The following is a 27,634-nucleotide window of genomic DNA, read 5'->3' on the forward strand; positions in this document are numbered from 1 at the left end:
ATACTGGAGCAGATTCTGGACTGCACAAAAACCTGTGTGCAACCCTCACTCCACTTCAAAATGCAGGACATTTCCAGACACTTTGCATACTATAGTAATATGTGCAAAACCCTCTCAGGAAACTAGAGCTGCTTTTAAAACCAGGGCTCCTGGAAACAAGAGTGATTATCCACTCACCTCAAAATGTGAGAGTAAAAACCTAATTAAGGCATTTTATATTAAACACCAAGCAATTTGACGACTTAAAATAACTGGAGACACCAAGGCAAGCAATAGCAACCTACCAAATGTATTTTGAAGCAGAGCACAGCCATAACACTAAAGGTTGTGTCATCATTACTGCTCGTAAAAGAGATGAAGGTGTGCAGTTTTATTTCACGGCACTAAAAATCTAAAACAAATTCTGAGAATTCATCCAGTTAGTACCATATTATTACAAATTTGCATTGCATCCAGCAATCTGACTGCTCGATGCTGACCAGAATTACAGCAGCAGTACTTACTAGGAGGAAAAATATTTGTCAGAAATATTAGTTAAGCTTTACACATTTAACAAAATAAAATACATTTCAAACATATTTAATGCCAGCATCCAAGAACACTGTCAGTATTTTTCATCAACAAAAGCTTCCAGTTTGAGAAAGGTTGCAAACAAAGTCCTCAACGGATGACTGAGATGAGGTGTTTTGTCCAGAGTCACATGAAGGAAGAGAAAACATTATTGTCCTTGCAGAACTTTTTCAGGAGATGGTATAATCTGCAATGCCATGAGGTATGGCGGCCTGTTCAAACACTGCTCACTGAGCTACTGCCCAACTTCACAGAAATATTTTAATCCATTTTAGTTTTCCTTTTTAGTATATAAACAAATTTATTTATTTGCTAATTTAAAGGGTCATACTGAAGTCACTCCCTAATGGTAAGAATCAGTCACATGAACAAGTGCCTAGAGCATTTACACATCCAAACGCTTTGCATTGCTACAATTGTGTAAAGTGGCCTCTAGTTCTGCCAGAGGGGTGAATCAGTGCATCCTTTAAATACAGATCAGAAACAAACCAGCATATTTTCCTTTTCAGTTAATTGCTGACAGCCACTGAAAATAGATCTGTTATGCTGAAGGCATGATGGACCTGTACTCCAAGGCAAAATAGGAAACAGCCTCTGAAGAGTCATCCTTGAAGTCCTTCGCACGGAATTTAAGCATACGATCAACTTGGCAATGCAAAACCAAATGATGGTTCACTGCAGAAGGAATTTTTTGGTTCCTCCGCCTCGTGTGGTACAGGATCAAAAAAGCAGTCAAGTGCAACATATTCTCCTCCATAAGGAAGAATGATACATCTTTTAACAAACATGATGTCTTAAAATAAATCTCACCGAACTGACAAACACAAATCCTCCATTCATCTCCAATAGTCAGGCTTTCATCCCTTCTGTTCAAATCATGAATCACCACAGGGTGACTGACTCACAGGAAAAATATTTGTTCAAAGGTGGATTTTCTCACCCTTGTATCTGCTATTTACCAAACTTAACTGCCTTTAAACAAAGGTTCATTTCTTTGTAGCTTGCCTCAAATGTTGCAATAAAGTTCCTAACAGGCATCTGTCACAGTAATTATGATCAGTTGACTTAGTCTCAAGGCAGGATCCTGTAAAAAGAGGACACATGCAAAGCACAGACAGAGCAATAAAAGTCTCATGGCTAGGGCTGACAATTATCCTGACCTATATTCCTACATTTGTATCAGCATCAACACTCCTCCCTAACCATTTCACCAGTTTCAGAAAAAGAGCTGCAGAGCTAACACAGGCAAGTATTGGACTGGGATGTTAATGCTGAAATATCCACCAGTTTTAATCAGTACCTTCAGCTATCAGAACCCTGGTTGCCACAGAAATCAGTGCACTAATGAAACAGGGCCCTACATCCCAACATAGTGAAAAACCCTTAACCCACAGTACAACAATAAAAAACTGGTTTTCAATTGCTCCTTAGCTTACAGATATGTAAATCATAAGTGCTTTCATACAAGACATATTAAAAAAAAGTGACAGAGGCCTCAATAAAAAAAATTATACACTAACTCCTCAACTTTGAGCCTTTCTCTTTTCCGTTTTTGTTTTTGCAGCACTGAAGTTCCCAGTTCTGAAGGTGAGCTACAAAAAGAAGTTACGCTTCAGAAAATGAGGGTATAAATGCTTATAGTGCACCTGATACCCTGTAGTAATCGCTTATACCAACCTTTCACCCCCTCCCCAGTAAAGACAGCAAACCACGCCACACTTTACAGGGCGAGCTCTGGAACACCCACTATAGAGGATGAGTACACACTTCAAGAGCTACCAGCACCATAAATCCACACCCTCATTGGCTTTGGGGCAACTTGTTCATGCAGCCATTCCCTTCTAGGTGATGAAGGAGTTTTTATCTTACTGCGTTTCAAACATTTCAAGACAATTATCTTCATTTTTCCTTTTTCTGCCACACTGCAGAGCTCCAAAATACTTTCCAACTTTCAGTAGCAAGTGAACCTACTTTAAAAGTGCAGTTGTTTTAAAAGATCACCAGTACTTGTATGTAATTAATTTCTTTAAATCCAGCTTCATTTCAAGAACAAGGTGGATAAGACCTATGTAAGTGATGCCACATTCGGTGCCTTAAAGCTAGCAGAGGTCAAGTCTCAGCCAGATACCTTTTACAGTCCAAAACATGCCTGGATTTAGGGTTAGCAACAAGATTTCAAGCAGCAGGCTGGACTGGAGACCTCCAGAGGTCCCTTCCAACCCAAGCTGCTAGGAAAACTGTCAGCACCTGGACAGGACCAAGATGTGCATAGCCATAGCAGAGCCTAACCTGAACGTCCTAGCCCAAACCTTTAAGACAAAAAGTTGATGGGGTCAAGTGAAAGGATGCACCAGATTACTTAGAGAACAACTGCTGCATCTCCCAGAGCACCTTAAAGGAAGAGTGACTACTTCCCACTCCCTTGCTTTTTCTTTTTTTTTTTTTTCCTCCTTTTTTTTTTTTAACCACTTCTTTTTAAAGATAATTTACTTACCCTGGAGGCTAACTTGCTACGCGGGATGGGTCGATGATGACTTTAAGACTTTAAACTCCTGGACCCTTTTCAGGCAGATAATGCATGCAGGAACACTGCAACTTCTGCTTTAAATGCCCAAGAAAGAGATGTTCCCATGGTGCTGTCCAAGCAGAAGCTGTGGAGGACTACGTACCCTCTCCCTCCTAGAAGCTCAGGAAAAGGAGCAAAAAAACTCATAGGTTTGAATTTTTTCCTGTGACAGGCGTGAAATCAGTAGTTAACAAAACAGGCAGTGCAAAGCAACACTGAATCAGTCCAACCACCTTCAGCTCTGATAAAATACAAGTTGGCCCAGCTCTTAAATCCATCTATGGCACATTCATAAGAGGAATGACCAATGAAATTACTTATTCACACATATAAACATACAGGTACGCTTCATCTTGCATCACGTATTTGTTAAAAATGCTCAGCAACATCCCTGTTACAACGTTTGTTTTTGTAATTCTGCTTAGGTAATAAATAAACAGTGCACTGAGCTAACTGAGACGACCCATCAAATCTGCAAGTTTAGAAAGTCAGCAGCAAATCATCAAAAGTGCTTGTTCACAACGTCCGTCAAACAGAACCGAGATCAATTTGCAGAACACTCCGTTTCATTCCCTCAAAGTTCATCAACAGCAGTAACATTGACTTTTGGTAATTCACACTCTTCTTTGAAATGGCAGTTTTCCAGGATGTCCTTGTAATAGTCCTTGAGGTCCGCGTACGTAGAGGTGGTTTCGTTTGAGTGATGAAACAACATCGGTTTTTCATTCAACAGCATCTGCACTTGATACTCTTCTTTAGAGGTTTTCACTTGATCACAGTGGTAAAGCACAAATACCAGATTGGCTGCATAAGGCACAATCCGGCCGCTGCGAAATTTCCGATGCGCTTGTCTGACGTAATTGTTTGCCTTGAGAGGCTCATCATCTTTGAAGAAGCCCATAAGGGCAAGCAGTGGCTGAAGAGTCTCCGCATGTCCAACTTGTACAATCAAAGGTGAGGAAATGGGTTTTGAACTGAAAAAGACAAAAAGCGCAAAGGATGAGCAAGAGCCTGTGCTTTAAAACAAACATATCGACGTATTACACAGCTGTCAGCAACGAAGGCTTAAAGAAGTAGACTTTGAACTTGTTTTACTCCAATGCCCGATAAAAACCTGTTTGGGAATTTCAGTATAATACAGACTTCTTTTAAGGCATCCAAGCTTCCTGAATTTTGTCCCAATTTAAGGTATTGGCTCTTACATAAAATGTAAGAAGTTGTAATAAATGTAGTTAGGCTACAGCTAGAGCCTAATATAAACATGGCAAACAAAATCAAGAACCAGATCACTGGTGTGTGTTCACAGACTCAGTACGTTTCTCCGACACGCTCTGTGAACCTCATCACTTGTGCCCTCTCCCAGGTATAGGAAGATCCAGTGACCATGCTACAGTTAATATACCGGGTTTGGATTAAATACAAGATTTTTTAAATAGCATTGCCTCCTCCCATCAGGAATTTGAGAGAAGGGAAGCAAATCACCAAGCCAGCTGCAAGGCTCTGTTAACATACAAACCAAGCCAAGCCCTTCATCGGACACGACACGAGTCCCCTTCCACTGTCAGCACGTGGGAAGGCTCAAGGACATTGCAGTAACTCATTATTTCTGTTAACACAGAACTATTGCAAATACATAGAGCGATTCCCCCATCACGGGCTGTGTTTGGAAAAACTCCCTGAGATTATTTTTTATAACCAAATAAAATTTTTACTGCAAGTTTCACAGATTTGCCTTAGTACAAACCTACAGGTAAAATATAACAGCTTTTCCCAGGATGCTGAGCTGTGTTTAATAGGATTGATTAGTCAGTAATTTTTGTTGTTGTTGTTCCCTGGCAGATGCAAAAAGTACCTGAACGACAAAGCATAATGAAGTGAGATCATCCAGGACACAATCCACTTCACAAAGACCAATGATTTATTATTAAAACATAACCTTTTTCTTTAGCTATTCTAAATACTTCAAATGACACAGAATTTTTTTATAAAGTCTTTTTAATAAGCCTCTGCCTAAATTAATCCAAGGTGCAGCAAAGAGAAGTCCCCACATTATCATCATTTTAGACTTGTAAAGTTTTAAAGTTTTCAGCATTAATTTTGCTAGATTTGGGGATCAAAAATCTTTTCCAACTGCTGTAATAAAGGATAAGTGACAATTTTAATCTTGAAACTGAATTAAGTCTATAGTACAAACTTATTGGCACATTAAGAAACTACAGTACACCCCTACTATACCACCCTCTGACCTAACTACAACCACATGATTGCCTGCACAAGCAAACAAATTACTGATTTCACACACCAACTGCTTTCCTCCCTGGCACAACACCACCACCAGTGCAGGATTTTAAAGAGAGTTTCTTGCCTACCTCGATGACCACCAATGCTTTTAACTGCGTATCATGCTAGAACAAGAATTGTGCTTTGATAGCAAAATACTGCCATTTTTTTCCCCCTATAATACAGTACAGGTGTTTAGAAAGTATATCAGCAATTACCAAAGTTTAGTCTGAAGACAGCGATCCAGTCGTTGGAGGAAAACAGTTGGCCCTCCGCAGTTTGTTAGTCCAAATTATAAGCAAGACTACTGCTCTCACTAATTCTCTAGAATACCAACTAGTCAAAAATATGATTACATTCACTCAGCACACAGGCCAGCAAATTAAGCCACTGATTCATACCATGAACAGAGCCTAAAATGAAGACAGTTTGTGCCACTAAAGGTTACACATTATTCAACCAAAGGAAAGATAAGAGCTGGGGTGCTCCAAGAGGAAGCATCAGCCAAGATGAAAATCTGTCCCTTGCTCCAGAGAAGGGTGATGGCTTTTTGAGACCATCTCCAAGTGGCACTCAAAAGCCCAGGTCATTTGTTCGAGCAGATGTAAATACACATTTAGCTTTCATGAGACAAAAGGTGATGTTTGGCAACACTCCAGCTGCCAGTAAAGTCCACCCACAGATAAGACACATCTTGATTGGCCTGAAAAGGAGGCGTTTCCTCCGCTCCAACCTACAGTCTGAAGCAACTAAAAAAAAAAAAAAAAAAAAAAGGTTAACTGGGGGACTTGCCTGTAGATTCGAACTTTGATCAGGTAAGTGGGAATTCAGCCCGGGCACAGGATGGGCTCTGTACTACCAGCTTGATACCGCCAAGCTGTTTGTGCAGTCTGAAACAGAACCTTGCGCCGTTCTGCTCCCCGGTGCGCCTGCAGCTCTTCTGCCTGTGCTCCTTAGACATGGGTGCACATACATGCATATAATCTCCCCGTCGGTGAAACATCACTTAAAAAAATATACCAGAAACTTGCCTCTGTTTCCTGTTCAAAAGAAGCATTAAAACCACAGAAAGGTTCTATATGGTGAATGTCACATTTTTTTCCACCCATGCCTTTGCTGCACCGAGAGGTGTACGTTCACTGCAGACCCTCCTCCAGCTCCTCCAAAACCAGGGGTTCTGCCTACATTTCTCCCCTTGTTATTTATGACCCCTTCCCTCATTTTAAAATTGTAAAGCTTTTGGATCCTTCCACACCTTTCTCTTCCCTTCCCCTGCCACTCTTTGTTCTCTCCTCTTACTCATTTGACTGGTTCATGCATATCCTTCCCCTCCACACACACCTTCAGGGAAGTATTTTTAGGCTTTAGGACACATTCACATCCTTTGTGTCAGTCGACAAATAGGAACAGCAGCACAAACCACATGCCTGTAGAAGATGACAGATCCTTTGACCTCCTGCAATTTCCATCTCCTGGGCCAGATGTGGCTTCTGTGTAATGTAGGACTTCTCAATGAATCTTTCCTTTGTCAAATTTCTCAAATCCACATACACTTTTAGCATGCACAACAGCCTGTGGCAAGCAGTTGCACAGCTTCACACACTGCTCTTGATTTTTTCTATTTGTAGACACCTTGTACCATTTAATCCTTTCTACTTACAACTTCGTAATATTATTTACTAGTTGAGAAATCCTACCTTAGCCATTGCAGAGTTTTTCCAAATGAGCTATATCCTTTTAGATCAGATTATTAGAAATGCACAATACTCAAGACAGTACGCTACATCATAAATCCATGCTGCACCCATGACGCTCTCTTAATTCACAACATCTCACACCCTTTCTAGTTGACTTACGGAGGTTTGAGATACTTCCAGGCAACTGTAACGACCTCAAAACTCAACTCCTGAGCGGCAAGTTATGCCAGATTCTACCAGACAGATGATAGTAACATCATTTTTCCATGTGGATTACTTCACAGATCTGCAGTTTTCAAGCCAGTTAGTCTCACAAGGTCCTTTTACAATCCTCCTAGTAGAAACAACTTATCTTACTTATCTTCAATAAAAGTGCTGCATCTGCAATGGCCACTTAACTACTCACCTCTTTTCCCCGGTCATTTACAATGTGCTGAGCAGCCCAGATCCTTGCAAATCGACTTCCACTACCAACCTGTCTCTGCTAGGAAAATCAATCAGCTATCCCTACCCTTCATTTCTTGTATTTGTATTCATTTTTTCACCCATGTAAGGACTCTCCCCTGTAACTCCCAACTACTTGATTTCTTCTGAGAAGGAAAACTGTTGAAAGATGTTTGGAAATCATGACTGTGTCTCCCAGATCACCCTACTTGTATGCTTGCTGATCCTACCCAACAGCTCTAAGAGGTAGGTATTCCTTTCAAAGAGCCGTACTGACACTACTCTGGTACATCATATTCATCAAGGTGCTTATCAATGCTAGTATCAATCCTTATTTCTACTAGACTGGCCTGTAATTCTGATTTTCTCTTGGAGTTGGGTTGTTTTGGTTTTTTTTTCATTTCTCCTTTATTTAATTTGTTTTTAAATCGTCACAGTTGCCAACCCCCACAAGCTTCTTGGCTGAAACCAGTGCACACCGGCTGTTCCTTCAGCTATTTCATTCAAGTTCTTCTAGCACTCTTGGGGAAGTATCACCCAGCTCTAGTAACTTAGCATATTTTCATTTCATCCCAGCTGCACGCCCTTATACACATGCCTGCTTCCAAACCCAGTGGCCTATTTTATAGTTTACTAAGCAAGTAAGCTAGTAATGTAAATGTCATAGAATGGTTTCGGTTGGAAGGGACCTTAAAGACCATCTAGTTCCAACCCCCTGCCATGGGCAGGGACACCTTCCACTAGCCCAGGTTGCCCAAAGCCCTGTCCAACCTGGCCTTGAACCCTTCCAGGGAGGGGGCAGCCACAGCTTCTCTGGGAAACCTGTGCCAGTGTCTCACCACCATCACAGGGAAGAATTTGTTCCTTATCCTTGTATCTAATCTAAATCTACCCTCTTTCAGTTTAAAACCATTACCCCTCATCTTATCCCTACACTCCCTGATCAAGAGTCCCTCCCCCCTTTCCTGTAGCCCCTTTAAGTCCTGGGAGGCCGCTCTAAGGTCTCCCCGGAGCCTTCTCTTCTCCAGCTGAACACCCCCAACTCTCTCAGCCTGTCCTCACAGGGGAGGTGCTCCAGCCCCTGAGCATCTTCGTGGCCTCCTCTGGACCTGCTCGAGCAGGTCCGTGTCCTTCTGATGTTGGTGCCCCCAGAGCTGGACACAGCACTGCAGGGGGGGTCTCAGGAGAGTGGAGCAGAGGGGGAGAATCCCCTCCCTCGCCCTGCTGCCCACACTGCTCTGGGTGCAGCCCAGGACATGGTTGGCTTTCTGGGCTGTGAGCGCACATTGCTGGCTCACAGTCAGTTTTCCATCCACTAATACTCCCAAATCCTTCTCCTTGGGGCTGCTCTCAATCCACTCCTCGCCCAGCCTGGATTTGTGCTTGGGATTGCCCCGACCCATGGGCAGGACCTTGCACTTGGCCTTGTTGAACTCCATGAGGTTTGCACGTCCCACCTCTCCAGCCTGTCCAGGTCCCTCTGGATGGCACATCCCTTCCCTCCAGCGTGTCGACAACACCACACAGCTGGGTGTCGTTGGCAAACCTGCTGAGGGTGCCTCGATCCCACTGTCCGTGTCACCAACAAAGATGTTAAACAGCGCCGGTCCCAACACCCACCCCTGAGGACGCTGCTCGTCACTGCTCTCCACTGGGACATCGAGCTGTTGACCACAACTCTTTGAGTGTGACCACCCAGTCAATTCCTTCTCCACTGAGTGCTCCATCCATCAGATCCATGTCTCTCCAATTTAGAGACAAGGATGTCATGGGGGACAGTGCCAAATGCTTTGCACCAGTCCAGGAGATGACGTCAGTTGCTCTTCCCTTACCCACCAGTGCTGTAACCCCGTTGTAGAAGGCCAACAAATTCATTGGGCACGATTTGCCCTTAGTGAAGCCATGTTGGCTGTCACCAATCTCCTCCTTATTTTCCATATGCCCCAGCAGAGTTTCCAGGAGGATCTGCTCCATGACCTTGCTGGGCACAGAGGTGAGACTGACTGGCCTGTAGTTCCCTGGGTCTTCCTTTTTTCCCTTTTTAGAAATGTGGGTTATATTTCCCCTTTTCCAGTCAGCGGTAACTTTGCTGGACTGCCATGACTTCTCAAATATGACGGACAGTGGCTGAGTCACTTCATCCGCCAGTTCCCTCAGGACCCACGGATGCACCTCATCAGGTTCCATGGACTTGTGCACCTTCAGCTTCCTTAGATGGTCTCAGACATAATCTCCTACAGTGGACAGTTCTCCCTTCACCTAGTCCCTGACCTTCACCTAAATATGCTGCTAAAGTCTCCAAAACAAGTGTTATATATGGGCATTATTCTCTCCACAGGGAGGGGATTTCACACATCCACCCCACTCCAAAAATAAAGATTTCAGAGCTACTAAGAAAAAAACCCAAACAGTCTGGCTGTTGGTGGTGGCTTTAAGCAAGGTTTGGCTTTACTTTCCAACTGATGCTAGCAAGAATTTTGAAATGGAAGTAAATCACAAAAAATATGGTTAACTTCTTAGTTAGAAAACCAGCAAGACATATGTTTCCAAACCAGAAAACAAATTATAGCATATACACAGACAGAAGTTTTAAAGAACAAGGAAAGAAAATATCATGAAGACTAAACAAGGCGCTCATTTTCACTGTAACTTGAGCTTTTATTTCACCTGCTTTAGTCTCATGAAATCCTCATGCCAACAGGCCAAACCAGCTTGGGAGACGAAATAAACCTCTCCCACTCACAGTTATCTCACCATATTATTTTAACAAACCATTTCCTTATACTATACAATCCTCTGTTTTAAATAGCCTCTTTAACACTGTATACTTGGTTTCTCACCAGCACTGGATATCTGATTTCTAAGACTACTCAAGCACTCTCTGTTCAGTCTCTGGGGTCATGACTCCAGTTCAGATGTGGTTTCATATCACCTAATAACGACAATAAAAATCACCACAAGGTTAAAACAGCAACAGTAATATTTTTATGGGGAAATCATGAAAGATTGCCTCTGCAAAGCATGTACAGACAAAGGTTACTACTGCCCTTACATTTCTGATAAGTAAAGACAGGAGTGCAAAGCACAATCAATGAAACACTGATAAATTCAAAACAGTAGCACAGGCTAATAAAATATTAAATGGAAGGCTTGAAGTTTCCACAGTCAATCTTCATGATCGATTAACGACTTAGCATCACGTGGAAGCAGACAAAGTTCTCAACATCGTACTCTGGCAACTACTAATGATACTTCAATTTGCTTTTTTCCTCCCTTTTATTTAGTAGTAAATGACTTGGGAAAGCACACTGATTAGTAGGGAAAAAAAAAAAAATCTCATTTCCAACTTTAAAGGGAGATGAAGAGACTGTGCATAAAACTTTCCCACAAAATATTAAGAGCTTGTCTGAAAATGATTGCTGGCAATTGTTTTCATATTCATTTTCTGGGGCACCTCCAAATGAGCAGAAGTGGCTGTCACTAGGCAGAACACAAGCAGGGTTCATTGAAGAGATGTGTCAACTTCAGCTACTGAACCGCCCACACCTGCTAAGTAACTCTGACCACAGCTGAAAATGAAGAAGTTACTTAACAATTCATCAGCACAACCCAAAAAGCTAAAGTCTCATCATGGAAAAGAAGGCACCCTGGAGAAGCACAGATGTGGGATTTATCATTCAGGCAAATTTTAGCTCTCCTTAATCTCAGCAGATTCAGGTTTAACCCTCAAACTTCTGCATGAGCTCACCCATCCTCAGCAGTAGATCATTCCTACTCTTCCTAGAACTATTGGTATATCTACTACTTTACATATGCAAGAAGTGAACTTTCTTTTAACCGAAGTTTATTTCCTAGTCACCAGTGTGACTTTCAGCTACAGATAAGCCAAACCCTAGGAGATAGTGGGGTAGGAAAAAATATTTCTAGAGCAAAGCTTAACTGGCCAACCTTCAAACCTCCCTCCAACAACTTCAAAAAAAATTAAGTTTTAACAACTGTTAAACAAGCAAGCTTAGACTACATTCTGTCCTTTTTCTCCCCAGTATGAAAGCCAGAATAAAGGACTCAAATTCCTCTATTTTCAGATATGGGATGAATTCCCCATCCCTCCCACCTCCCCCTGTGATTTATTTCTAGAAAAAACCCCTAAATCTACAAGCAAACAGCAGAGATCAGGGAATGCAGTGGCAGTGGTGGGACTCGGAGGATAGCAGAAATAACTAACAGTGGTGTTGCTCAGTGTTCTCTCATCAGTGGGAAGGAAAAAAAATAAAAATAAAAATCTGTCAAACTATTAAGTCCTCATGTGTCAAAATTTCCACCTTAAATAGCAGGACAGAAGACAGCTGCGCTCATTCATTCCAGAATCAGCACCAACACAACAAACTGCCACCACGAACACTGACAAGATAAAAATTTTCTTCTTTTCCAACAAGGACATACATGAAATTGTCTGAGCGGCCAGGGATGAGGTTAGGAAGGTCAAAGCCCTAACAGAAATAAATTTGGCCAGGGACAACAAGGACAACAAGAAAAAGCTTCTATAGGTACGTTGGTGACAAAAGGAAGACTAGGGAAAATGTGGGCCATCTCCAGAAGGAGACAGGGACCTGGTTACCCGGGACATGGAGAAGGCTGAGGTACTCAGTGACTTTTTTGCCACAGTCTTCACTGGCAAGTGCTCCAGCCACACCGCCCCAGTCACAGAATGCAAAGGTGGGGATGGGAAAATGAAGAACCACCCACTGAAGGAGAAGATCAGGTCTGAGACCATCTACGGAAGCTGAAGGTGCACAAGTCCATGGGACCTGATGAAGTGCATCCGTGGGTCCCGAGGGAACTGGCGGATGAAGTGGCTCAGCCACTGTCCATCATATTTGAAAAGGGGAAACATAATCCACATTTCTAAAAAGGGAAAAACGGAAGACCCAGGGAACTGCAGGCCAGTCAGTCTCGCCTCTGTGCCCAGCAAGGTCATGGAGCAGATCCTCCTGGAAACTCTGCTGGGGCATATGGAAAATAAGGAGGAGATTGGTGACAGCCAACATGGCTTCACTAAGGGCAAATCGTGCCCAATGAATTTGTTGGCCTTCTACAACGGGGTTACAGCACTGGTGGGTAAGGGAAGAGCAACTGACGTCATCTCCTGGACTGGTGCAAAGCATTTGGCACTGTCCCCCATGACATCCTTGTCTCTAAGTTGGAGAGGTGTGGATCTGATGGATGGAGCACTCAGTGGAGAAGGAATCGGCTGGATGGTCGCACTCAAAGAGTTGTGGTCAACAGCTCGATGTCCCAGTGGAGAGCAGTGACGAGCAGCGTCCTCAGGGGTGGGTGCTGGGACCGGCGCTGTTTAACGTCTTTGTTGGTGACACGGACAGTGGGATCGAGGCACCCTCAGCAGGTTTGCCAATGACACCCAGCTGTGTGGTGTTGTCGACACGCTGGAGGGAAGGGATGTGCCATCCAGAGGGACCTGGACAGGCTGGAGAGGTGGGACGTGCAAACCTCATGGAGTTCTACAAGGCCAAGTGCAAGGTCCTGCCCATGGGTCGGGGCAATCCCAAGCACAAATCCAGGCTGGGCGAGGAGTGGATTGAGAGCAGCCCCAAGGAGAAGGATTTGGGGGTATTAGTGGATGGAAAACTGACTGTGAGCCAGCAATGTGCGCTCGCAGCCCAGAAAGCCAACCGTGTCCTGGGCTGCATCCAGAGCAGTGTGGCCAGCAGGGCGAGGGAGGGGATTCTCCCCCTCTGCTCCACTCTCCTGAGACCCCCCCTGCAGTGCTGTGTCCAGCTCTGGGGGCACCAACATCAGAAGGACACGGACCTGCTCGAGCGGGTCCGGAGGAGGCCATGAAGATGTTCGGGGGGCTGGAGCACCTCCCCTGTGAGGACAGGCTGAGAGAGTTGGGGGTGTTCAGCTGGAGAAGAGAAGGCTCCGGGGAGACCTTAGAGTGGCCTTCCAGGACTTAAAGGGGCTACAGGAAAGGGGGGAGGGACTCTTGATCAGGGGGTGTAGGGATAGGACAAGGGATAATGGTTTTAAACTGAAAGAGGGTAGATTTAGATTAGATGTAAGGAACAAATTCTTCTCTGTGAGGGTGGTGAGACACTGGCACAGGTTTCCCAGAGAAGCTGTGGCTGCCCCCTCCCTGGAAGGGTTCAAGGCCGGGTTGGACGGGGCTTTGGGCAACCTGGGCTAGTGGAAGGTGTCCCTGCCCATGGCAGGGGGGTGGAACTGGATGGTCTTTAAGATCCCTTCCAACTCAAACCGTTCTGATTTTATGAGCTCACTCATGGCAAAGGCAAACTTGAAAAACAGACAAGTCTACACAAAACATTTGAAATCCTGATTAAGAGGCAACAGCTCTTATCTAATTCCACAAGTGTTAATCACCCAAAGCTAACGAGGCTTCACCACATTTCACTTCAGAGCTTCTGCAGTCTCAGAGGGTCTTTTCTGAATGATCCCACCACTGATGTTCTTACAGACCTCAGAGATTAAATGAGTTACTGCAGCAGCATCGTGCTGATGCTAACCATTGAGCCATCATGAGGAGCTGAAACCGAATCAAAAAGGTCATGCCACGTGTCAAACCCTTCCTGCCCAAGGTAAATACTAGTTAGATCAGTTCATTTGTCTGTTAGTTGCCTAGGTATCATTTTGCCTGATTTTTTAATTCCTTAGATATGACACTGTAAAAGTTGCTGAGATATCTTTTCAGAGCAATCCTGAGCAAGCAAGTATTAGGTAATCAATGTGAGATTAAGTACACACTGGGAGGTTTGAAAGGCACAAGCAGCACTTTTAACTAAGTAGTTCTAGGCAGATCAATGAAAAGAGAGATTCCCAGGGGAGGTCCTCTGGACTGCCCAGGTATCTGAGAGAAGTCAGCAAACACACACACACTTCAGAAATGCAGACATGGGGATGCTGCTGAACGTGCTGCAAGGACCTCTGGAGAATTCCACATCTCTACCTGGTTTTCCCAAAAGCACTCCAAAAACGTCAGAAGCCCCATCTTTGAAAGATGGAACTATCAAAACCAACCATACAATACGATACAAAGCTGCTGTTTGAGACATTTACAGTTTATTAGCAAAAGTCATCCCATTTCTCTGATTTTCTGGAAATGAAGTCAAGACCTGCATATTTTTCAGGTGTACTAATGTAAACTGTGTGGTCTGTTTAGCTGTACAGCTGGCAGGTTGTTCTGTGACCACATCAACATCTTATTACAGAGATCAGTTTACACGTCATCACACACACACCACCTGGTCCCCTCTCTGAACAGGTACCAAAGAAAATTGCTTGACTTCAGTGTAAGTTCTGTATCACTATGTAATCAGTAGTCCAGGAGCTTTCACCACAGGCTCTCCCAGTATCCCAAAGAGCCCAGGGACACAGTGGGGAAACCATGAAGCAGCCCCACACCCCCGTGACCTCTGAGAAAGGGACCTTCTGGGGAGAGCACAGTACAAATGCCTCTGACCTGGCTCTGCAAGAGCTGCTTCATACCTCGAAGTAAAACCATTCGGCTACAAACTGCCCTGCCCTTCAAATCATACAAATTACACATCTACATGTCATAGCCCTGGTTCTACATTGGAGCTGCTTTGCTCCAGGGTGGGCGATCAAACACACCGGTTTACAACTCCCACCAAGGGACGCAGGACATCCTGAACCTGCTGACACATCCAGAGAGCTGAGAACCTCCCCTGTGCAAACGTGGGATCCCAGTGACAACTGAGTTTATTAAAAGAAACAACTGAACAATTTGGATCTGAACGAAAGGGGGTTTTTAAAATCAAATTATGTAATTTCTACTGCATACGTGGAAGCTTTTTGCTCTGTTCCCTTTGTACGTACTATAAAAGATAGTTTTGAGCAGTTAATTGTTTTTAGATCATATACTGAAGTCTTTTGTACTGAGTCATAGGTCTGAAAGGGGCGATTAGGGCACAGTAGTAAATGACTACAGAAAGGTTATCAATTGTGTTGCGAACTGAGCTGCAAAGAGGAAGGCAAATTACATGGAACAATAAAAGCTACCAATAAATTGGCAAATTAAGCTGTTTACCTTATGGCTTAGCCTGGTAAAACTACAAAGATCACCTTCACCTGACCTTGAACCACATTCAAATTCAAGTCAGTCTTTTTTTTAAATACCTTGAACCTGCTTACTCTCAGAAAACCACCAAATATTTTGCAATCTACAGCTAGGTTAGTATTTTCAATCATTAGCCACATAATTTAAATATTGAGATGGCTGCACAAAGCATACCTCCCGTTTTCCAGAGCCTCATGGTAATCCATTCGAACAGTACAAGTAATAACAGGTATTTTATATTCTCTTTCACGAGCAAGAAAGGCAGACTTGTTAAATATTTGAAGCTAGAATGGAAAGGTATAAACCAGCTTTAATGCATAGCTGATATCCTTAAAGTGTGCCACAACCAATTTTCAAATCCACCCCTGCCCAAGTGTGTAGCTGTTAAGTGATTTTTTTAATAAGATTAGCAGCTTCATATTGCATTAACTACCAATTTCTCACCAACACACACTGTTCCTGTCGGCAGAACGGCATTCCCAGATCACAGAGGTAAGGCTCACCTGGGCATCTCGCAAAGAACTGATGCTGAAAAGCAGTGCACACCTTTATGCCTTCTACGTAGGGTTTTCTTACAGATCCATACCCTACGCTGCAGCAACAGGGGCTTCCTCCTGCAGCCACAGCATTTCCCCTTTCTCCTCTCAGTTCTGTGTGCCGTGTCTGCACCAAGGCAGGAAGCCAGAGAGCAACAGGGCTGAGCTGGCAGTACCATCCAACACAGAGACCAGACAGGCCTCCTGAGGAGGGAGGGAGGCCCCTCAGCTCTGAGGTTATTCCTACCATCAGCACCGTGTTAGGTGGGGGAGGAAAAAAAAAAAAAAAAAAATCATAATAGGTTTTGGTCACTAGCCATAGCCCACGTATGAGCCACAAAGAACTCAATCCCTCTTCTGAGGTGATACTCATTGACTGTTCCTCTACATGCCAATGTTGAAGCAACTCCAAATACCACAGCTTTGGGAAACTGGACACTTTCTAACTGTTTAAACGAATGCAGACTGATAAGAGCTGCCTCTCAAGGATTCTTCCACAGTAGCACAACTGCAAGGGAACCTGCATGCATGTATTGCTACCTGGCAGTTTTACCAATATAATGAAGCAGGGACACTTTCAGTAAGGCCCAGGCTCCAGTGGGGGGAAAACCCAACAGTTCAGTGAAGAGTATTTCCCCATTAGCTTCTTTGCTGCACAGTTGCATAGCCTCAACTCTGTATTTTCTACCTGTAACAGGAACACTTGGGAAAAATGAAATTCTTATGCCTTCACAAAAATAAAAGTGCTTTATGGACTAAGACAACTGCACAAGTATGCCATTTCAGTACAACAAGTCACCTGGTTTAACTTTATATTCAACTCTTTGATACATTTTTTTTTTTTTTTTGGTAATTAAGACAACTTGTATGGAAGAGAGTTTCCCGGCCTCCAACCTCTCCCTAGAAATGTGACCATGACATTTCCTCACAGACCGGTAAGATAGTATGGAGGAATGTGGTCCTGAAAGGTCCACTGTGACTGTGGCAAGGTCTCAAGGAGTAGACACTTTCTACTGAAGAATTAAGCTTTATTAGACATTTATATCTCATTGCTACTGAAGGTGCAGAAGAATAGGGTCCATGCATGGGTGTGCTAACAGTAGGTGGTCACTAATTCAACATCGGACCCAAGTTCCTGAATAGATATTCCAACACCTTTCCAGTGGCTGGCTGGCTGGGGACAGCTGACGAGCAATCATAGAGTGAAAATCCCTTTCACAGCCTTCAAAACCACCCTGCTGTACACCAAGACCTACACAGAAGAGACTATTGCTAGTTTAAACCAAGAATTCATATGGTGAAAGATCCTAGAGGTGTCTGAAACTTTTGCACTGCAAATTGAAGGTGGAGCTAATGAGCAATAGGTATTTATTACCAGCTTCATCACTGTCTTAAGGACAGACTAATCAGTGGAAAGTATTTTCCCCACAAGAAAGAAAAGCGAGCTTTAACAAGGCAAATAAGCTTGGTGAGCAATCAGATTGCAAGGTCAAGAATCACTTCATGGAAGAAACAGGGTTACAATAAAAGAGTTTCTCTTTTTAATTCAGCTGTAACTGGGAATGAAAACAGGACAAAGCTATTGAATAGAAATACTTGGAAGTATGCTACAAAAATTCAGTGTTGCCAACACTGTTCTCCACTGCCAAGCCTGGAGCAGAACAGACCATCCAGATCCCTCAGCTTCTTGCTGGAACAGAAATGCTCCCCTTTCTACTTTTGGATAGTCCAATCTAAGCGCTCCAGAAAGAAAGGAGAACTTGGAGCAAACATAATGCTCTGGAAGTAAATTTGTTGTTCTTAAATTTTTAAAGCAAACAGTCAGTTACAAATCTACATTAAACACCACTAAATTGAAACAACATTCCACTAAAAGACATTTTGTCATCACAAAGGTTCATTTTCTCAGTAATGAACCACTGCAAAAGTATTCAGCCTGTTGCACAGTAGCATTAAAAAAAAAAAAAGATACACTCATGCACACACATGTGTCACAAACTGTTCATAAACAAGAAACTGTTCACAAAGAGGAAAGAAACTGTTCACAAAGAGGACGTCTCAAACAACTCGAGTGGGACACCCTGTGGGGGAAGCAGAGCGAGCTCTGCGGAGGGGGGCCGGTGGGCTGTTTCTCTCCCCCTCCCTGTTGTTGCCCAGAGACAGAACTTGCCTCACTGCGCAGGTACAAGCCAGAGCAAATGAGAAACTTCTGGAACAATCTATTGCGCATGTGTAAGAAAGACTCTACAAAAGCAACGCCCCACGTGTGTCTTTGTCGACCCACTGCCTACAGACCAAGCTGGCTACTCTGCGACAACGCCGGATCCCAGGGTGGTGATTCCCCTTTTCCTATCCCCTCCTCCTCTTTTCTCTTTCCTCTTTCTGCTCTCTCTTTCTTACATATATTCATGTGTGTAAGTTTTGTATGAATTGAATTGCCATCATTGACGGGTAGGAAAATAGTCTCACCGCCAAAGCGCCTTTATTCGTTCCCTCCTGGAGGGTTATCAGTTGATTGTTGCCAAATTGTCTCTATTCCCTCACTAAAGTGGTCAGTTAATAAAGTCACCAGCACAGTTGTTCCTCGGAGTCACTGTGGTGACCCGGCCACCCTGTGGCTCTGCCGAGCAGAGAGCGGCTCTTCCACCAGCACATGGGCTCTCCGGGAATTCAAAAGATTCACCCCCCTTGTAACCCACCGCGTGGGACGAGACAATGCGCACAACCAAGCATTTTGTACTGTTATTAACAGAGGCATATTTTTTTATTTGTATGGTTTCTTGTTTTCATTTGTATTCTCATATTGCCAGGGGATGCGGGGTAAGTCTCTCTCCCTCAATGAAAAAGCACGACTTGCACCTCCGCTCTCCGGATCACAAGAGACACAAGCTGTTCCAGCACACCGGCAGATTACCACACATTCTTAAATGCACCGGGTTACCCGATTCAGATTATGCTCAAGTCTTCAGTGCTTTAAGACTGCCACCTTACGTTGTGGGATGGAGTGACACGCTCCTTCTGTGCACGGCAGTGCCCTTCGGAAGCTTTCAGTCCCCATTTTGGATGATGCAGCCCACTCACCCAGCTTTCCAAGACTTTTAGGGTCCCGATCCTTTACACACACACACACACACACTCACTACCTGTTTCCCTCTGTGGTGGCAATAACATAAGAGAACCGCCGAGATTGCAACTGCACTTCTGCAGCCAAAGCTGAAAGACAGGATGAAGTTATCTCAGTCCTTGAGGGCTCTGCCTCTGACACCCGCCTGCTCTTCCCCAAGGAGCCTGCTCCACTTTCCAATTTAGTGACTGCTAATCTAGTTCACAATAAATCAGAAGTACACAGATCTTTTTTTTCCAACTACAGCTTTTTTATTTTTTTTTCCCATTATTATTATTAAACTTACAGGGCTATCTTATACACACTTGAGACAGACAGCTGCAACTAGTGCATATAATTTAAGGACGGAAAGGCTATCACTGTTCAAAGAGTAAATTACACCAAAAGGAAACAAAACTAGTAACCGTCTTTTCATGAGTCAAGCTACCCTTAGAAGTTATTTTTCAGATTTCAGAAGGACAGAGGGGTCTCAAGGGCCTTGCCTGTCTGTTTTTCTGTTAACCCACACTTCCTCCTGCTCTTCTCGTTCCCAGCGTTTACTTTGTCTGTTCACAGAGGCAGACAGGACACTGCAGAGGCCACCACCACAGCGTGCTTGTCAATCTGCTCAGTTGGCTGTTAATGACCTGCACCCTACTGTCTTTTTCATTTAGCTCTCTAGTAGGCTGAAGAAAGGACGCAATGAAGAAGTTGATTTAAAGTGTGATCTAGCATAACCACTGCTCTGACTCCACCACTACCAAAACGAGAGGCGTCACCGACTCCCACACAAGCCTTAAATTTCCAGATGTCAAAGTGATCATTTGACAGCACCATTTCTTAAGCGAGCCTGGCTGTAGAGGGGTCCCTATGGCTGTTTCCTTCAGCCCACTTTCATTTACAGCAACTCCTCCCCAAAGCTAAACTTACTTATGTGGCAACTGCCAAGTTTTAACCCACTCACGACAAAATGAACAGAGGTGTCTCCTCTGTGCTGGCTGACGTGCAGCACAGGTATGATTCAAAAGGCTGCCACACAATGCAGCAGAGTCCTGTATGCTCCCATTTCCAACCTTGCACGGCCCCCTTCCCTGCACTCACATAACCGTTAGAGCAGGACCGAGGCACTAACCTGGAGGAAAACATTGGGAAAAGTCTACATGCACATCTCAAAGGCAAATTTTCAACACATTTACCTTCACACGTACTACGCTAGCACTCTGTTAAAAACAGACATGTCAGTCTGATTTTCCAGGTGAATCCCAAAAGTAATTAAGATAAACTACTTACACTGTTTATCACTCCTCTTTAGATGAAAGAAATCATGTCATGTATTAAACACGACCTCAACATTCCTGTGTCACTCAGAGCTCCAGTGATGAACACAGAGCCTCTCTCTCTGCATCTGACACTAGAGGACAACAAAAAAAAGCCAACTGACTGAGAATTATGTGACTTAATACACGGTTCTTCTACCACTGTTAATGTCCAGCTTGGATCCTCAGTCAGCAAACTCTTAAAGGAACAAAACTTCTTTGCTGTCTTCTCTACTATAAAATGGTTAAAATCAACTTTATGGATTGTTCCTCCAACCCAAAATGTCAATGCTACTTCTAATTTCAGTCTGCCAACTAAAAGGGGAAAAATAAAATGTCTTCCAACGGGTTATCATGTAAAAAAATACATACAGCTAGCCTCAGAGATCCGTGACTCATGCTTTTCTTTCTGAAATATCAAAGCTATTAATATCATCCTGCTGGGTGTTAGGTAGATCTACTTTAATATACTGAATATAGAAACAAAGTCACAGGGATGCTAGGAATGCAAGAACATCCACCACATGTAACTAATGTTTACATATCAACACGAAAGCTGCATTTGGTGGTTTTAAGTTAAAGCTACCAATAAATTGGTTTCTATCAAGTATTTAACAGCACAATATTTATACAATGTTATGATCATATCCTTGATATTGTGTAGTTTTATAAACTTTTCCACACTTATCTGCTAAGGTAATTCATGTGACTGATCACTAAACTATGAATTTATAATTCCTTGTTTGCATGAGGAGCATGCACACAGGTTGTAAATTAATTCTCATATGAATGCACTGCATTTAAGCCTAAAGCAGATCTCAAGGAAAAAAAAAAATTACCAGCGCATGAAAGCAAATGCGGGTAATTCTGTGACACAAACATCACAACCTGTAACTGAAGCCTTTGTTTTCACCACACCACAACAGATCCCAGTTTTGTTCCTATTTTACTTCTTCCCATCATACCAATTCACACAAGACACAATCAATGCCAAACAGATACTGAGTCACTACTGCTGACCGATAGGAGTAAACAATACAAAGAAACAGCACAGGCATCTCCTCTCTAATTTGTAAGGAAGTACAGGGATAGTTACACCCATGACATTACAGAGGCAGTTTTGAGGACTGTGTGAGTCAGTGGACGGAATAGCACTGCTGTTGTTCTTCCACTGACACAAAATGACCATTGTCAAATCCTGGCAATAAATGAGGAATCACTTTATCAGACCACCATCCTTTGGAGACACCTGGTTATTGCATCTTCAAGTCTAGTAACAGTTACTTGTCAGGCCTAGTATCTTCCTACAGCTACAGTGCTGTTCCCAAACTACTCCTTTGCTGTAAAAGAATGAGAACGGGAAACTAAATATCCCAGATGAGAGTTCTCGGACTGGCCGGCTGAACTACTGATTCATGTAACAAATCAAGGCATTTACAACAGGACAGAAGTGTCTTTTTCCTGTTCTTACAGAGCACCCAGTGTATCGCCCAAAGTCCCCCCTTCCCCAGTTACAATGAAGCAAGTTTCTTAGAAGGCTGCGTTGCTGTTACAGCTCCGGCCTTTTGGATCCTGCAACAGCCTGCTCTGGTCTAGAATCACTAAGTGTTTGGATTGTTCTATAATAGTTATTTTTCTGTACTTACATTTCAACACCTTCAATCTGAACAGAAAGCTTTAATAATGCAAGAGACTCAAATCAACCATATGCAGAAAGAAAGACTGCCATGCTGAAGAGCTTAGGTAACTAGATAACAGAATGCATCACTGGGATGCTTTCAACCCCCAGTCTTCTAATTTTGGCACAGATTATTTTTAGCAAGGACATTTTTAAACAAAAAGCTCATTGTTTTAACTCAATGGCCTCTTCTCAAACTGTGCCGGCACAGAACACCATTATCAGACACAGCAGCTGGCTGTCCCTTAAAGGTCTGTGTGGATCAGTAAGTTAAAAGATGAAAATACATCACGCTGGGCACAAGAGAAACAATGGAAGAAAAAAAAAAAAGCTTTTTACAGTAATATTGCTCTATGAAAAATTTCATTCTCTCCATTAAAATTCTCCTAGCTCAAACTCTCCTAACTTTGTTATGTTTGGAAGTAAATTACTTAACTTCTATTCACATTATATCCAACTCATGACTGACCACAGAAAGAAAGTTTGCAGCCAAAGCACAAAGGCCTTTTCATTTACCTTTTGCTCTCTTCCACCGCTTTGTCCAAATGCTGGAAAATATCTTGGAATAAAATGCAGCTAGAGCGACTGTTGATGTCATAGCCATATCCTCTCTTCCAGTATTGCTTCAGGTCATTCAGGTATTCCAGCACCTAAAGTTACAGAGTTCACAAGTTTTTATTATTGCACTAAAGGAAAAGAAGAAGCCCCCAACCTGAAGCAATGATGCTACCACACACCGCATGAAAACAACAATGCTTTGACACAATAAAAACCAAATCCTAAACATCAAGGCTCCAGTTGAAACCACTTCAGCATAAACCCAGACACAATAGATCAGAGTAAAAAAGCCACCAAATTCAGCATCTCATCTCTGACCGAGCTCATCATCAGGCACAGGGAAAACAGCAGGCACACCTCCCCAGACTCCAGTAATTTTCAGCCCAGGGCTTTGAGCCCTAAGGTGGTTTTCTACAAATTTAATAGACTTCAGTGGATTCTCACTCACAATAGCCCAATCTCTCCTTTGAACATACCAAGTTTTAGCCTTAAGAGTACCCTGCAGCTTGGCTACACACAGTGTTAAAAAAAGCAGTCTGTTGTGAACCTGCCTGCTGCTAGCTTCACTTGGTACCCGTTAGGTGCTGCACATGACAAGACAATCACTATCTGCTGCCTCTTTTTTTTTGCATTTCTGGTTTTCTCTTACGAAGGTCAGAGATCCTCGGTTTAGTTAATCATTCTTCAGATGGAAGCAAGCCCATACCCTTAACTGAGTTTGCCTATTTCTACATTCTGGAGATGTGCACACATCTCGGAAAGACAGAACTGCGCCTTGGATTTATGTAAGGGAGCACGATGCTCTCCTTGTTCTCTGTTCCTTTTCTTATAATTCCTAGCATTAAAGTTGTTTTAATTTTTGTTCATTAATCTTACTGTGGCTGAGCCAATGTTTTCATGGGTCTAAATTTCACTTCTTAGCAGCACAATGCATCTGAGAGACAGCCACCTCGCCTATGAAATTTTAACTTCTTATCCCATACGCATCGCTTCGCAGTGAACATCACCTGCCACGGTACTGCTGTGTAATTCACCCTCACGGGGTCCCCTGCAAAGCCTCTCAAACAGCCTGCGTTCTCACCATCCCAAGTAACTCCATATAATCAGGAAGCTTTCCCACCTCACTGCGAAGTTATTTGTAAATATACTGAACAGCACAGGGCTCACCAGAAGCCCATGGTGACCCTGCTCCTCTTTGAGAGGAGAGCATTTACTCCTAACTCCATTGCCAACCCTTCAGTCAACCACCTAGCTATGCAGGTCTCCCCTCTTTCCCAGGGGTACTAAGTTTCCTTAAGAGCCTCGGAGGGGCCTTACTGAACATCAAGGAGTACATCAGGTACCTTTAGAAAGAAGAGAAACCAACATAAGTCTCATTTATCTGTGTTCTACTGGTTTTATTCACAGGTATTAGGTTTAAAGATCTGATAGTCCCCAAAACCACATAAAAAGAGTCTTAGAGGACCTAGAAGATCTCATTTGATGTCCTCCAGAATCAAGGCACCGATTACCATATGCAAAAGAAAGCTGTCCAGAGCATTTCTGATGTTACAGAAATAAAAGCATTATGTAAATTAAGCACAATAGGAAAAGACAATTTTAAAGGGGACAAATCAAGACTTCACCAGTACTTCAGTCTGAACAAAGAAGGGTATTTCCTGCTCTTTGGAGACCAAAGAAGTGCTTCGTTAGGTTGCTGAAGAATAAGGAGCACACAACTTACAACTTCTGACCGTGAAAAAAGTTGTATCTGAACATTAAGGCACCTTTTGAATGATTCTCAAATATCCCATTTAGCACATACCTTGGCATCCTCTTCACTGAAGAGCGAACACCACGGGGAAGTCACGTTTTTTATAGCCAACTCATATGAGCATGTGAGAAAAGCCACTTGAACAAGATCTGCAATAAATCCAACAAACAAGCAAAAGATAGACCACTGCTACACAAGTAGCAACTTTCTCTCAACCTGCCTCTAAAAGGAAATGTAATTGCAATTTAGCAATGCAAACAGCACAATGGTTGGACCAGATGGTCTTCAAGGTCTTTTCCAACCTAGATGATTCTGTGAATCCAATAAATAATCACCAGTCCACCACAGGCCAAGCACCAAGAATAAACAGTTTTCAAGAATTATGGCACAGAATCCAAATTTCAGACTGCAAGCTTTTCACATTGCTATGAGGGGAAAACGAGAGCATTTCGCATCAAACGCTGCACCTCTGCTGATGTACGTGCTATCGGTGTCAACCACGAGTGCATCCTCATCACCACAACGGCCAGAGGAGCCAACACAGGGAAGGTGTGTCTGTTCATGGCAGAGCAGTCTTTGACTACCACTACTCCCCTTCCACACCGGTGCCTGCGTTTGAGCAGCAGCATGCTGCAACTTTGGGATCGAGGCTTTAGGGACGTGCTGGAAACAACAGCAACACCTATTTGGGGGGGCTCCCCCCCACTGCCTGACCACAGGGAAACGTCGCACTTCTATTCTGGATGATCAAAGTTACAACACGGGGATAGAGGCTCACCTTCTTCTGCGGTTATTTGTGTGTTTGAATTGTAGCAGTTTTTACAAAGGCTACTGCTTTTGTCATTTAATTCTGCTCAAAAAAGCAGAATTAAAAGAATAACACTCATATCCCTCCAAGCGAAAGGTAAAGCTGATTTCATCTACAGGATGTTTCAAACATCTTTTTCTTCTGACTACCGACTACCAAGCATTCATTACTGCAACACCAACATACACTTGCGGTCTCATGCATTTAATTAGAGACCGCCTCTCTGATCTACAGTGTATTTTAAATTACCTACTCTGCGTAACTACACGTCTTGGAAGTTGTTCTCGGCCAGACCCGAGCCGAAGCTCCCTGCCACAGCCGTTCATTACCTGCGTTTAGCTCCTCCGCCGGCAAACACAAGGCGCTCGCAACCTTCTCCAAGACCTTCCTCATCTCGGGCCCCTCTTTGAAGGCGTCCACCTGGCACATCGCCGCGTCGTTCTCTTCCACCCAGGCTACAAACTTGGCGCAGTGATCAAAAAACCGCATCAAGGAGTCGTTCACTTCCACCTCCACCTCTGAAAGCCACGGCGGGACGCAGTCAGGGGAAGGGAGCACCGCCGTCCCCAGGGGTACCCTGACACGGGGGACGCAGCGGGGGGGCCCCCTCGGCCGGGGAGGGGGGACACAGGCCGCGGGAGGGATGCGGGGGGGGGGTGTCCGGGCTTACCGTCGGTGCCGAGGCTGAGGGAGGGCCCGAGGCCGCGGCGGAAGGCGGCTCCGCTCTGCAGGCAGCGGTGCTTGGAGCTGCTGGCCAGCAGCAGGCGGCGGCGGGCGGCGAAGAGCGCGGGGAAGCGGGCGGCCAGGCGGCGGGCCAGCTGCTCCATGTCGCGCCGGCCCTGCGGCGCCAGCCGCCCGTCCAGGCTCTCCTCGTACCACATCTGCCAGGCGGCCAGCGCGGCGGCGGCGGGGCAGGCGGCGGCGGGGCGGCGGCGGAGCCGGGCGTGCAGCTCGCCCAGGCGGCGGATCTGCCCGGCCGTGGGGTAGCGGGTGCCGTGGCGGAGCAGGGCGCGGAGCTGCAGCGGCGCGCAGGCGGCGGGCAGCCGCGCCCCGGCCGCGGCGGGACCCAGCGACAGCGGGTCGTGCACCAGGTGCGGGTTCACCTCCTCGTAGCGGGACTTGGTGCCGAAGTAGCCGCTCAAGCCCGCCCCCGCCGCCGCCAGCAGCAGCGAAGGCGGCAGGAGGAGGAGGAGGAGGAGGAAGGCGGCAGCGGAGGGGAGCGCGCGGCGCAGCGCCATGGCGGCAGTGCGCGGCTCCCGCAGGAAGAGGCGGAGCGCAGCCGCCTCCGCTCGCCTTCCACTCGCCCCAGGGGCTTCGCCTCGGTCCGCGCGGCTCGTAGTTATCCGAGGGGGCTGGCCCAGGCGAGGCGGGGGGTGGCGGACACTCCCCTCAGGCCGGGCTCCCTCCCCTCAGGGCTGCACGCGTGGGTTAAAGCCCCGCCTTTTTGGCCCATTTAAACTCGCCACACTAAAGCCCCCGATTCTCGTCCGTCCGTCCCCCCCACCTTGTGCCCGCCCCGGGTGGGCACCCGCCGGACGAGGGGGCAGCCCCGGGTGAGGCAGGGGAAGGGGGCGGCTCCTCTCAGGGCAGGGTGGCTCCCCTCAGCTTGCCCCACCTCCCCTCAGGACTTCACCCGCGTGGGGGAAAAAATGCCTTTTTGACCCATTTATGGCCCCTCACGATGCTAAAGACCCCAATCCCCGCCCCCTCCTTTGCGCCTGCTTTGGCAGAGCTTGGCCTCCGACATGAGCCGCATCATCCTTCTCCACAGCGGCTGATGCGTTGGGCGAGCGAAGCTAAGAAGAGGCTTTCAAGGGTGGTTTTGGCTCTTTGTGCCCAAAAGCTGTTCAATTCTACTCAAAAGCACAGGCAGCGTTGCTGTGAGGGGGACTGTGGGTCACTGCTGCCGGCAATGGCACTGCAGGTCAAGGGCGTGCGGGGCGTCAGGGTTTTTTAACACGGCTTATGCGTTCCCAGCAGGAGCGGGTCCAGGTGGAAACACGCAGCTGTGGAAAAGTCACACGAGTGGGAGCGTGAAGTTTGCAGCCAGGGGTGCTGCTTCCAGTCAGGAGCGGTGTCCAGAGAGCCACCAGCACTGGTTATAATCCTCACATCCCGCTGGCATCGCTGGCGGCACGGCACGACGGCATTGTATGACCTATCCAGAAAAGCTTAGAAAAGCAAAGAATAAAAAGAGGCATCCTGTGGAAAA

At 45.0% G+C, this 27,634-nt stretch overlaps 1 protein-coding gene and 1 long non-coding RNA gene across 4 annotated transcripts; one reads left to right on the forward strand and one right to left on the reverse strand.

The window, feature by feature from the left end:
- Nucleotides 1-273: 273 nt before the first annotated feature.
- Nucleotides 274-26,745, reverse strand: MINPP1 (multiple inositol-polyphosphate phosphatase 1). 3 transcript variants are annotated; one of them, XR_012629585.1, is made up of 6 exons: nucleotides 26,093-26,740; nucleotides 25,752-25,940; nucleotides 24,666-24,763; nucleotides 22,820-22,953; nucleotides 3,065-4,110; nucleotides 274-1,654 (listed from the first exon to the last, which is right to left on the reverse strand). XR_012629585.1 is itself a non-coding variant. In XM_074874129.1 (5 exons), exons 1-5 carry the CDS (start codon nucleotides 26,658-26,660, stop codon nucleotides 3,711-3,713), a joined length of 1,389 nt encoding a protein of 462 aa, XP_074730230.1. In that variant the 5' UTR covers nucleotides 26,661-26,740; the 3' UTR covers nucleotides 274-3,710. The 3 variants fall into 3 exon arrangements, 2 of the variants coding, with proteins under 2 accessions (XP_074730230.1, XP_074730231.1); XM_074874129.1 differs by having other exon boundaries at nucleotides 274-4,110; XM_074874130.1 differs by lacking the exons at nucleotides 274-1,654; nucleotides 3,065-4,110 and adding an exon at nucleotides 21,239-21,823 and having other exon boundaries at nucleotides 26,093-26,745.
- LOC141945709 (uncharacterized) lies at nucleotides 25,900-27,634 on the forward strand. The gene is made up of 2 exons (XR_012629586.1): nucleotides 25,900-25,994; nucleotides 27,403-27,634. It is a non-coding gene; the product is annotated as an uncharacterized LOC141945709 (long non-coding RNA).

The sequence above is a fragment of the Strix uralensis genome, chromosome 7, assembly GCF_047716275.1.
Source record: "Strix uralensis isolate ZFMK-TIS-50842 chromosome 7, bStrUra1, whole genome shotgun sequence".
NCBI classification, from domain to species: Eukaryota; Metazoa; Chordata; class Aves; order Strigiformes; family Strigidae; genus Strix; species Strix uralensis.

Coding starts and splice junctions, on each gene's coding strand:
- MINPP1 (XM_074874129.1), bottom strand. CDS start 26,660: ATGGCGCTGCGCCGCGCGCTCCCCTCCGCTGCCGCCTTCCTCCTCCTC. Junction 25,941..26,092: donor CCTCAGCCTCGGCACCGACG/GTAAGCCCGGAC, acceptor CGTGGCTTTCAG/AGGTGGAGGTGGAAGTGAAC. Junction 24,764..25,751: donor GGCGGAGGAGCTAAACGCAG/GTAATGAACGGC, acceptor GATTTATTGCAG/ATCTTGTTCAAGTGGCTTTT.